This window comes from Barbus barbus (genome assembly GCF_936440315.1).
Source record: "Barbus barbus genome assembly, chromosome: 34".
In the NCBI taxonomy this organism is placed as follows: Eukaryota; Metazoa; Chordata; class Actinopteri; order Cypriniformes; family Cyprinidae; genus Barbus; species Barbus barbus.
Window position 1 is genome coordinate 22,249,414 of NC_136762.1, and position 13,357 is coordinate 22,262,770.

At 37.3% G+C, this 13,357-nt stretch overlaps 1 protein-coding gene across 3 annotated transcripts in view; it reads right to left on the bottom strand.

Annotated features, from left to right (window-relative positions):
* Positions 1-13,357, bottom strand: part of LOC306853786 (fibronectin type-III domain-containing protein 3a-like) — an 88,083-nt gene that overhangs the window by 58,813 nt on the left and 15,913 nt on the right. For all 3 annotated transcript variants that reach the window (XM_079391438.1, XM_079391436.1, XM_079391434.1), the window contains exon 2: positions 7,656-7,806. In XM_079391438.1, coding sequence (XP_079247564.1) covers positions 7,656-7,766 — 111 coding nt within the window. In that variant the 5' untranslated portion in view covers positions 7,767-7,806. The remainder of the gene's footprint in view (positions 1-7,655; positions 7,807-13,357) is intronic.

The following is a 13,357-nucleotide window of genomic DNA, read 5'->3' on the forward strand; positions in this document are numbered from 1 at the left end:
CCCAACATCAGGTTGACATGCATGCAAGGTCAAAAAACACTTTTGTTGTCTTAGGGTGCTTTCTCACCTGCCTCATTTAGTTCGGTTGAATCGCACTAGAGTTCGTTTTCCCTCTTGGTGTGGTTCGTTTGGGCAGGTGAGAAAGCAGCAAATCGCACTCGGGTGCGCACCAAAAGCGGACCAAACAAGCGTACCAAGACCTCCTTGAAGAGAATTGGAATCTTGGAATTTTCCCGCACGCTCTTTCTGACCAATCGAAAAGCAGTTTAGAGAATGCGTTCAGACACATCTAGCCAACAAGTGAAGCGGATGTTGTCACGTGACTGCATTTTGGTTCGTTTCAGCTGGCAAGAGCAAACAGTGTGGTGTGAAAGGGAACCAAAACGGCTAAAAATAGCTACAATGTATAATTTTTTGCCTTTGGTCCGGACCAAATGAACCGAACTACAGGTGTGAAAGCACCCTTATAATATGCATTTATTTTTACCTTACTTGCCCAACGACTCCCAAACGATTCACTCAACGATTCATTTTTCCAAACCCCTCCTTTGCGTGACGCTAATTTGCGGTGATTGGTCCGATTGGTCTCAATTTCAGTCCATCATGCCTGTAATGCCTGATAAAGCAGCGTTTGTGAGCGCAGTGCTGCTTTGTGTACAGCGTTACCAGAGAAACCACTATTTTACCGCTCCAAAAGCAGCACCTAGTGGCAAAGAATGAATCCGCATTTTCATTTAGACCAACACGAAAAGACCATAACTGGACGGGCAATATGCTAAAGTTTCATGTTGACGTCCAAATGAAACGTCTTGGGATTCGTTTTAAAAACGACTCGTTTCAATGATTCAGAGTCGACTCTTTCTTTTGAGAGACAATAACTTTATACACGGTGCACTTTCAGATTTAAAACTTTGCAGGATGTTTTCATTCACTTAGATCTGTGTTACACGCTGCATGAAAGGTCATTTTCAAAAATCCATAATTGGGGCACTTTAAATTTTCATTTCATCATAGTCCTCACAAAAAAACTAAGATCTATAGATTAGGCATAATGACATGGCACAGTGAAGGCGATTTGAAGTTCTAAAGTAAATGTCTCGAAATTGATTTGCGCCTAATTTACTCTAATGCTGTGGAACGTCACGACGATGCTGTTACATTTGCATTGTGAAGTTGTCAAGTCACGATGCTGCCACAGATACCTTGGTAAAAGCATCTCCACACATATAGGCATCATCGCTAAAATATTAAAGCTAAATTAAATAGTCAATCATCCTAATTTATCCTAATACTAAAAGTTGTTCATCTATTTATTTTGTATCTGTACATATTCAAGCTAACTGGAAGCCAATTTCTTTAATATGTGCAGTCTATAAATCGGGGCAGTAAAATGTTAGAGATAAGAGATTCAGTATCCAGGTGGTAGAGTGACAATGAATTGCACGAGAAAAGATTAGCAATGGGAACATTGTTTCTCGAATGCGTCATGGCCAGGCTGAACTTGCCGGGTTTAGGCACAAGGCCATCAGGAGGTGGGGGGGTATGCGAGAGTGATTAGCAAACACAGCTACAGTGGTTAGTGCTGGCTTTATTACCCTGGAGATGGGCCAGTGGTGCTTTTGCGTTCATGGCTGTTAGCAACTGACGTCTGTGCTTCTCCGATGAGTCAGGGCTCAGGTTCCTCACTATTTGTTCCTCTTTAATTGATTACCGTGTGGCAACGTGGCACTGCAGCTGAGCTGACACGAAACAGAAATGTGTGACGTTGAAGAGGAGCCTCTAGATGTCGGTGCCATACAGAAAAGAGCAAGAACCATAATGACATGGGCTCAAATAGCCTCAGGTAAATTATTTCATGGCGGAGGCATAATCTCAAATCTCTATTGCTAGTGATTTTCAACTCTTCTCTGCGTCAGATGGTAGAGAATATCAGCCTGAAATTACTTTCTTTCCCCTGTAACCTCTGTTCTTAGCATTAGCTAATGCCATACTAATTGAATTGTCAAACACAGACATACCCAGGGCTCTGGCACTTTGCTTGGATCTGGCTACTATTGAAAAGCAAGAGACTCTGGCAGAAGAGCCTTACAGTCACACTGTAGGAAGTATTGATTTACATAGCAAAGAGCCTCAACGCATCAATATGACTGACGGTTACAGAGGATGACGGTTCTCTTGACAGTGCCTTTGGTAAGAATGGGTGATTATGTTGGTCCAATAAGGCCTTTTGCAATTAGTTGTCATTTCCTTCGTCCCTGATTTGTTCTCCTAAAGCCTTTTGTAGTAAACAGAGGCTCCCGCTAAACATTGTCAGCTTGAATAAAGGTGTCCGTGAGGAATTTGATACTTATCAGCTGAAGTCATTATTCAGCGTATTTGACAAGTAATTACAGGTGATTATAAAGAAAAAAAGCTATTTGAAGAGAATGCTTTATAAATATAAGATTTGGATAAAAGTGTCTGCTAAAAGAATGAATGTAATTGTACAGAAGGAAAGCTCCCATAAAAGAAGCACTTTTGAGTAGTAAAGATCAATGCAAAACTGTTATAAGCAACTGATCTCTGACTGTCCACCTTCTGCAAGGTATGACCTTAACCTTTGAAGGATTACATAGAATGTATTGCCCCCAAATCAAACCCTGCTAGCATCAAAGCTGGGCTAGCATCAAAGCTGGACTGCTATCTGCAATTTGTATTTCATGACACACAGTACAGGGCCTGAACTAAAGGTGAATGGGAGAGAAGCAGCATTGTAGCGTGTCATTATGTGAAAGCAACCTCACTCTATTGATCAAACTCCTTTTACATGATGGTGCTGACAAGAGTGAGATTTCTGCTCCACAACAGTGAATGGGAGACGGTTACTTGAGATGACTTTGTCAGCTCTACAAAGAATTGTCCATTTTCTCTCCTATTAGGTGATAAGTGAGACACCTACTAGAAAGAGGAGTGAGAAAGACAGAAACTCATTGCTATGGAAACATTGCTTGGTTCACCAATGAGCACAGGGAGGAGTAACATGTGGGGACAAAGGGAAAGATTCATGTTTGGTTCAGCCATTTTATGGTTTCAGAGGCCACGGTTCGATGAACTGCCGTAACTCAGGCACTGCGTGGTATCACGGCCACTACACATGAATCCACCCACAGCTCTGGCCTTAGGCCCAGCTGTACGTCTCCTGTCCACCTCCTCACGGCAGGATGGTGTTAAGCGGAGCGGTGGGGGTTATTCACTTTCATATCACCCCACTGACGCACTCAATATAAAAGAGCCTCATTATCCACATCACGGTGGGGGTCATTTCTTTGTGTGCTAAAAAGCTCTTTAATTAGGTAGACTAATGCATTCACAAACCAAAAAAGTAAAAAAAAGTTTAAGGTTGGAACTATAATACACATTGTGATGCACAGTGATTTTGTAATTGGATCAAAAATAAAAAGGCCCAGAGTTTCGGTGGGAAAGACTGAACCTTCATAATCAGTTTCGGCATTTTTCTAGCATGATTCATTTTTGTCCAGAATGGTGATTCGTACAAATAACACTGACTGGGAAATGTCAGTTTCAGAGTTTTCCCCTTCTTTATTTCTTTAGAAACTGAACTGTAGAGCAAATGTAAAGTAAATGTACAAATAAAGAAAAATCTGAGAACAAATAACATCGATATCCAAATTGTATTGGAACAGCACTAATTGCATTTATGAATCCATAAAAGTAAACGCTTTGTCAGCTTTATGCAAGAGAAGCTTTCGCTTCGCCGGTTAGTTTTCCACTGCGGCAAGTACTATGTTAACAAGAAAATGTACGAGATCAAAAGGAAAGTGAATCAAAAACACATCAGTGCTTTCTGGTCGATTTAGAGCCATTTATACGAGGGGCTTTTCAGCACAACTAACACAACTCTGTTCTTATCCAGCACAGACGCCCTGCAGAGTGGCCTATTCTACCCTGCTTAGAGTCACTGCTCTTAAGGTAAGCCTGACTGCTGCTTCAAAAAGCCTTGTGCACATAAAACCAAAGTGTTTGAAGACCATATAAAAACCTGAAACGACCAGAGGCATAGGGAGAAAAAGGCAAATAAATGAAAACGTAAAATCATTGTGCACGCACTCCACTTTGCTCTCATGAAAGAGCAGCAACGGTGTTGCCAGGAGGACGCCACACTGATATTTAGCTTCCCTCGTTTCAACTGTGATGTCAAATGCACAAGTGCTACGCAGCACAGAGGAAGAGGGAGGAGGGAACCCGGTTGCTTAGTGAAAGTCCAGTGGGAAATGTCAGGTCAGAGGCATAAGTCATCATGGCACATTGTCATTACTGTTTTCGCCAAGATGTGTCACTCGGTCCGGGTCACGGGGACTCAGGGCAAAAACTCCAGCCATCAGTTTCGTATTCTCACGTTTACCCAGTCTCTCTTACACAAGCACTTTTCTTCTGACATGCAGACCAGCTAACACCAGGAGTCACTTAGATACACTTACTTTACCTTGAGCTCTCCCTGTTGCGAACATCAAACGCACACCTGGAGAGGCGCCACGGTCGTGATTAGTTGTAGGCGTAAAAGGCCACATATGAAGAGAAATGCCAAGGGCACAAACAAACACGGAGACGGGCACACGCTTGCGTGGTAATTAGCACTGAGCTAGTGCTAGACCTGGCTTTTCGCACCAGTAAAGATTAATTTGTATTCTTGCACTGCTGTAGAGGCGTGACATGAAACCCATAATGCTATCTCTTGCATATCTTGATCTTGACAGACAACATCTACCTGTTCCCTAACGGAAGAAAGTGTTTGCATCCTAATCTTGCTTTCCACTGTCTAGACACCAAGAAAAGTAGGATGAGGCTTAAAAAAAAACCAAAAGGCATCATACAGATTCCACACTCTATGGAAGCCATTTCTACAAATGAGTTTGCTTGGCAATGCACTTCCACAACCTGTGGTTTTTTGAATGAGGAGAGCAGGAGGTGATAAAAATGAACGGGGATGAAAAGGGTCATAGGAATGGAAGATTGAAGCAGGGGATGGTGCTATGCATTTTCTGCCTCTTTAAGTGCTCAGCGGACCATAAGGATGATCGGGAAGGGCTTGTCAGGTGATCGCCGCAGGGAGTTGAAAAGTCAACAACACACTAACAACAACACGACCTTGCTGAGCCTAGATAGACTTCCACTACACACAGAGGGTGAGTAAAACGTTCTTATAGTCCAGCATTTTTTAAACTTGATGGTTTATATCTTTAAGAGTCGGAAACAGTGGTTAACGCTTATGAGTGCACTATAATTAGCCAAGCCACAAGTGTACATAAGAGTGCAATTACTCATTGCAATTTAATAGCAACCAATAAGATTGACAAAATCAGCTTCCAAAAAACAAAACAAAAAATATATGACATTCAAACAAGGTGAAAATGCATCAGTTTCTTGGGAATGCCTGTCACCGTCACTTGAGAGAAATCAGCCTGACGTCCATGAAAGTGACAGCAGTGGCACCCAGCCTCGTCACGGCCACTGACTCTCACCACGACAGCCTTCGGGGGCAGCGACGGATGGACAGCTCCTCTCCATGGCCTTTACTCCCACTATCACACGTATCCGTGCTGGGTCAGGGTCAGTGACGTAAGGACTGGCCAGAGCCACAAGATCTGATGCCGACACTTTGGGGGTTACGCCACTCCTCACGTACGATGACGGTATAGTAGCACTTTAAGCATGCTAATATCACAAGAGCAATTGCAGTGCAGCGACCGAAAAAAAAAGGCCAGACAACGCATATTGAAGATAAAAAAATTTTTTTTTTTAAAGAAAATAAGCACCGTCATGAACAATTATCTTAAATGCATTTTTATTGTCCTCTTGTTTCACACACCATCCTGACTTAAATTTTACCTTAATTAACCTTGTCGCCCTATTTATTTATTTTATTTGTTAGGGTTTTTAAGCTGGACCCCAATGGGGTTTAATTTTTAGGAAAAAAAAATATTTTCATTAAATCCTCTGCAGTTCCTTGACCATATGGTGTAATAGTTTTGTGTATTTATTCTTTTGCCATTTTTGTAATTAGTAGTAGTAACAACATTTATAATATTATTATAGTGCTGGGCAGCAATAAATAGTGTCCAATATAAAAGCTTTTTTTGTACATAACGTGTATAAAAACGTGTACTGTGTATATTTATCATGTAAACAAATACACCACACATGCATGCATGTATATATATATATATATATATATATATATATATATATATATATATATATATATATATATATATATATATATATATATATACACACACATACATACACACACACACACAGGTGCATCTCAATAAATTAGAATGTTGTGGAAAAGTTCATTTATTTCATAAGTTTAACTTTTTGAAATAACGTACAAGAAACAAATTTACTTTTTCACGACATTGTAATTTATTGAGATGCACCTGTATTTTATTTATATTATATAAAACATGTTTATATATTAAATATATTTGTATAATATAAATTATATGAATATAAATATATACACATGTAAATGTTTTCCAAATATATACTGTGTGTGTGTCTTTATATATACATAAATATACAGAGTACACCCACATATATTATATAAACTTTTTTTATATTTTGGATGTGATTAATCACGATTAATCGTTTGACAGCACTATTATATTCATGAATTTATCATAAAAACTAAATACTGCATATTTAAATATCTTGTTTAAATTACATTCCTTGTATTTTTTTTATTTTGTTGGATGCTGGTAATATTACTTATTAGCTGATAATTGTAGGATATAATAGGAGATAAAGAGAGGAACACATGTAATATTAGGTAACAGCAATAGCTAATGACAGGAGACTTGAAAAGAGTGTAGAAAAGCAAGAATTAAACCGATGCTATGCTGTTTGGTCGAGAGTTGTTTAAATAAATCTCTTTGAATTATACTCCACCTTGTAATCTGCTTCATTTTTATTATTTTACTCCCATCCGATGGAGACTAAAACTCCGTGGACACCAAAACTAATCTTTTCATTATTTGTCATGCCTCTCACAAGTCTTTCTGAACTGCTCAATCTGTTTTTGCAGATACTGCTCTATGCTCTATTTATTTTGAATGAAATGTATTTGGATAATAAATCTGTTTCTTGACTCTTGAAGCTTGAGCTACTGCAAAAGTAATTCTGTAGTCTTAGAGTATTTTCATGTATTTTTTGCCATCAAAATGTGATCGCCGATTGGAAGTCACTGACTGGGCATCCCTTGACAAAGTGTTTCTGAGCTCAGCAGCAAATATGGCAAATAAAGTTGAAAAGTTATTTCAGAGTAAGTGAGTTGTGTAAGTGTCACAGCTCCATAATTAACAGGGCACAAAGTACCAGCATGCCATTTTATACATTTTAAAATGTTTTACTACAAAATGTAAAATATATTAAATTTTGATATACACTCTCTCATATATTATCATTATTATCAACAGACAGACCTGGCTCAGCTTGCTCTCCTGGTTTCAACAGAACCATATAAGTGGGTTTGCCATGAGAAATGATTTCAGCAGTCTGCTGGGTAGACAATTGCTTTTTCCACGCAACATAGCTTAAGGACTTGACAGAGAACACACAAGTGAGCATGAAGAAACGATGCTGATTTATCCTACCTGTTGTGGTCCATCTCCGTTGACGTGCGGCGGTGGAGGCGGGGAGGTGAGCATTGGGATGTCTGGGTTGAGCAACTGGCCGGACTCCAGTGGGGAGGTGTGGTCAGCCATGACTCCCTCATCCACACTACAGGAGAGGCACTGCTTGCTCCTGTAACCACAAACAATTCAGTCAATAATTCAATTCCACCATTAACAAGCACTCGTTCAGAATCGCCGCAATGACTGCATGCATGCAAGTATTCAAATATTACAATTGCAAAATAATTTCTCACTTCTCTTACGCTCACCAAGGCTGCATATTTTTGTGGAAACCATGATACAAGGATTCTTTGATAATAGAATTTTTTTTTTTTTTTATTGCATTTATTTGAAATTCACTTTTATGACAGTCTTTACTCTCACTTTTGATCAATTTTTAACAATCCTAAAGTGTTGGTAAAGTAATTCTAAAGTCTTACCACCTTTCAAAATCAAAATCTTACTGACCCCAAACATTTGAAAAGAATGTTTCCTATAAATAACTCTGTAGAAAAGTAAAGAGTTCATTGTGAAGAGCCATATAAATGACCAAACATAATCCTCTCATTAGCATGTGAGAATCATTTCTTCCTTTGCTCATGAGGTCATTTTTAACCTTACACCCACAGTGGTATGGACACCCTTTATGCTTGTCTTTTAATTTCACTGTTGAGTTCACACATTAATAACTTTATGGGGGAAGAACAGTAAAAATACAAAGTGTTTCCACTGACTAATTTGGGCCATTGTATTTGGCTTTAATAGCCAGGCAGTTCAGCAAACTCTATTGTCTTCTCAGGGTCAGTCGTGGTTTCGAGTATAAAGTGGGACGTCAAACGCAAGAGGCCAGAGATGCTTTTTGCCACTTCCTTCTTATTTTAGAATAGTGCGTAAGAGAAAAAATAACCTATTTTAAGCTTCATTCATTGTATTCAGGGACTGTTTGACCTGTCTGTGCCACACAGCAGAGGAATGAAAATGCGCCATTTGTTCCCTGCCACATCCACACTCACGCACTCTGAAATTCAAATTAACTAATATAATAATAATAAACTCATAGTATAGGGTACGACCCGGTGTGAGCATGCTCTTTCTCTTCTATGCATCAGGCTCGCAATGAGTCACAAGCAGAAGGTAATAAGGAGGAAATGACATGTGTCCTTGAAGCTCATTAGTATCTAGCGCATGCGTTCTCGCCGGCCGCAGCGATCAGCCTAATCTGTTAGCTAGTCCCCTATTTAAACCCACACACAAAGTTAGGTTATGTGGGTGATGCTCAATAAGACGAATCCTGCTAAGACTTAAACCACTTTTCAGCAGACCCAGGCTTTAGGAAGATGGGCAAATGCAGTACCTGCGCCTGTCAGTCAGGTATTAACAGCGGTACAGGTTTAATTCAGTCAGACCTTGTGCACAACATCTTTGGTACTTTCCTTCCAAGTCAATACTAAAATAGGGTATTGAAGCCATCTCACACCATTTTTAACCTCAAAACATCAGGAGAGACTACCAGTTCCATAAAATCCCATAGATGGTAATTGAAGGTGGAATCAGAGCCAAATCTAGGGTCAAAAATAAACTTGAACTTGAACTATAACTTAGATCTGTGCTCTTTAGACACTATAGTAACAGTGTGCTAACAACCACTCAGAAAACATTAGCAACTGCACAGCAATTCAACACCATCAGTATCGTTTTTTAAACGAGAAATCACTGCTGAAATTTTCTTCAAAAAATAAATAAATGTATAACTAGAGCTAGAGAAAAGCCATTTATTTTATATTTTTTTATTCAATATTTTAAATATTGAAAACTTGTACCCTTTATTATGCTTCTTTATATAAATTGAATTACTTTAAAATGAATTCATTTATTAAATGAATTACTTGTTAAATATCAGTCCAATTATAACTTGTTAAAAAAAGTTTAATAATTATAGTATCTTTAATATGACTTATATACAAGTTATGACAGGCACGGTGTAAAATGAATAGAAACTAATTACAATTAAAGATAAAATAAAAATTTTGAAGTTCACCCACAATTTCTTAATTGAGTGTTGATTATTATATTATAGCAACTGAATTTAATAGGTCAGACTCAGTTGTTAACTGTAACCTTTAGTATTAATTGTAATGTGAAAGTAACAGGGATCTCTATATAGTTTATACCATTAGATGAGATAGAATATATATATTTATTTTTTTTATCCTTAAGAAAATTGTAATCATATTTGAATTTAAAGACAGGCAGAGTGAATACACACACACACACACTGACAGTATATGTTAGGCATGTAATGGTTCACAAAAATTGGCAGCTTGGTACATACAATACTTTTTTCATCTTTTATCCATATCATATGACATAGTTCAGCAATATCACACAAGCACTTTTTTTTCACGAATATCTGCATTATGTAAATGTGATACTGATTTTATACAACAGTTCAATAAACAAGAAGTTAAGAGTGTTTTAGACACAATATTGTGAGTATTGTCTGTGTTTGCTCAATTTCACCAATGAAAACAGTTCCAAATTGTTGTGCCTTATGTAGCAACACACAACAGTGTTTCGTTACTGAATGAATTCAGGGTTCTGAACGAATGGAGTAAGCCAATGACTCAGTAAGCCATTTATAAAGCAGGGCTCGCAAAATTTCAAAGTCCCTGGTAGCAAACTTTTGAGAAAACTTTTTTACTGTACAATACACTGCAGTTCAACAGATTGGATCAATTTTTTAAAGCGGTTTCTTATGCTCATCATCAAGGCTGTATCTGAAAAATACTGAAAAAATACTGAATGTTATTTCACAAAATATTATTGTGAAGTATTATTGAAGTTTAAAATAAATGTTTTCTATTTTAATATACTTTCAAATGTAATTAATTCCTGTGAAGCAAAGCAGTATTTTCAGAGTCACATGATCCTTTAGAAATAATTCTAATACGCTGATTTTTAATCAATGTTGGAAACAGTTGTACTGCTTTTTTATTTTATTTATTTATTTTTATACTGTATTTTTTGGGACCTGTGATATTTAAAAAAATTAAAAGTTAAAAAGAACAGTGTTTAGTCAAAATAGAGATTTTGTGTTACAATATAAACTATTCAAAAGTTTAAAGAAATTAAAGATACTTTAAAAAAAGTTTAAAGAAAGTTAAGTAAACTTTATTCAGCAAGGATTTGTTAAATGGATAAAATTGATAGTAAAGACTTCTATTGTTAGAAAATATTTCTATTTTGAATAAATGCTGTTCTTTTAAACTTTTTATTAATCAAAGAATCAAATAAAAAAGTAACAGGTTCCAAAAAAATATGAAGCAGCACAACAGTTTCAATGCTGATAATAAATCAGCATATTAGAGTGATTTCTGAAGGATCACGGGACACTGAAAACTGGAGTAATGATGCTGAAAATACAGCTTTGATCTCAGGAATAAATGCTATTTTATAGTATAGGTATTAAAATAGGAAACCAATATTAGAAATTGCAATAATATTTCACTATATAACAGTTTGTTCTGTATTTTTTAAATGAATACAGCCTTGATGAGCAAGGTCAATTATTTATCATGTTTATAATATAGCCTCACATAATATATTATCAAAACAAACCATTTAAACTTATAGAATAGAATAGAATAGAATAGAAACTGAAGCAAAACTTAAGCTGAGATCTGTAATTTAAATATAAAAAAGTGAACATATGAATTCTTCTATAGCTGTCTAAACATCGTTATGAAGTACAGTTGGTACAATACTCGTGTGTGACTGTATGTTTCAGAGTTTTGTTACCCATCCTCCGCTATTTCCAGCACTTAATCAAGCCACTCTTCTTTAATACGAGGACGTTTTATTTCACATGTCATTGCGTTTGCGTTGTCTCTCGTGTTGAGCAACTCTGACAACCATACCTAGAGATTGGCATGGAGTACTTTCCAGAAGATCATCTCTCAATGCAAATCAAACCAGCTATTAGGCTAACTGAAATAAAACCATGCCAATCTCTAGGTATGGTGAAGGCTGTGAGATGATGTGGGGCTATTTTAATTCCAAAAGCCAAGGGAACTTTATCAGGATGCATAGTATCCTGGATCCATGAAGTAACTGGCCTTTAAAAATAAACATCTGCCTGCCTCTATGGGAATTTAACATAGGGGTGCCCAGACTTATGCACCCTGTATTTTAAGGAAGAACATTTATTTATTTACGATACATTATTCATTCACAAAGAAAATTGGTGTCCTTAAAGGTTGGATTTTTCCAAAATTTTTTAATTAAGGCATTAAGTTCAATTTCCAAAAGATGATTTTTTATTTCTCTTTTTAGTCAACTTTAGCATGGGTGTCTAAACTTATGCATAGCACTGTATATTCAATGATTTTCTCATTTAACACAATAATTAGCCTACTTTAAATTAAACTTTAAACTGGCCAAAATTGATACGCCATGTAATTAATTAGATTAGAAACTATTTGCTTGACAGTCCTTATATATTGTACTTTTAGTGTTGAAAATAGCATCTGCAATCTGGTACTGTTATGACACACGTGTAATTCTGTGACCTGCTACACTGCCCAACTGATTTAAGTCAGGTAATTCCAGTTAACGTTAAAAAAAAGACAGCAAGCAGGTAGAAGTCAGCAGTTACTCTCTCTGAGCGCTACAGTTGAGTGCTTTCCGTGGTCTAATTCCTCCTCTCAGCAAGAGAGCGGATGACGCCAACTGTGGAGCGTGGCCTAAGGGTGCAAATCTGTTCTCGGAAGGGCAAAAGGTCAGACACTGGAGGTGACGCTTCCTATTAAGAGGTGTAACGAGAAGTTTGGGGGGGGGGGGGGGGGGGGGGGGGCAGTTGCTAAATGAACAGTCTCTTTCATTCAGTGAAATTGTAATTGTTTCAAGTGATTACGTGGCTAACTCCTCTAACCCATTTAAGAGCACAAGGGAGAGCTCTTACAGCAACTTGGTAGTACCTCAAAATGACAAATGATGGTGTTTCATCAGCAGGAAGTGTGGGGGAGGAGGGGATGACACCAGAGATTAGACTACAGCACTTGTTTTATTCAGTCACCATTACATGGAAAAAACTATTTCTGTGCATGGCAGTTTGTCATCGAAGCCTGCAGGGGAAACAGCTGGAAATGTCTAGGGGATATTAACAATGACAAACCAGATTTTTTACATCTCCAAAGAAAATTTAAGCAGATTATCTGCAAAACTTTCCACCTTGACGCTAGGGCGTTCATTGTAGGTAGTTGCCTGAATGTTGCTATGTGCACTCCAAAAATATTAAGACTTAAATGCAATATTTATGTATTTGAACCGCATATAAAATTTCCATTCATTTGGAATAAACGGCCGACTGTAGTGGGCTCCAAAGTTGCAAAAATACAAAAAAGGACATTCCGTTGCTTTACAGTTTATTAGTTCTATTACAGAAATCTGACCCATTTCATTTATGTATGACTCACAAATATGTATCATATTGTATTATTTTGTGTTAAAACTGGATGGAAATGTAATATGCACTCAAAAGTTTAATAGGGTTATATGGATTGCTCAAATCCTTATGTAAATTACTTCAGCTCACTTATGCTCATCACACTACTGATAATTTACTAATCAATATGCATTCATTTAAAGAGCTTAAATTCAAAGTTTAACAGGCAAAAAAAGTG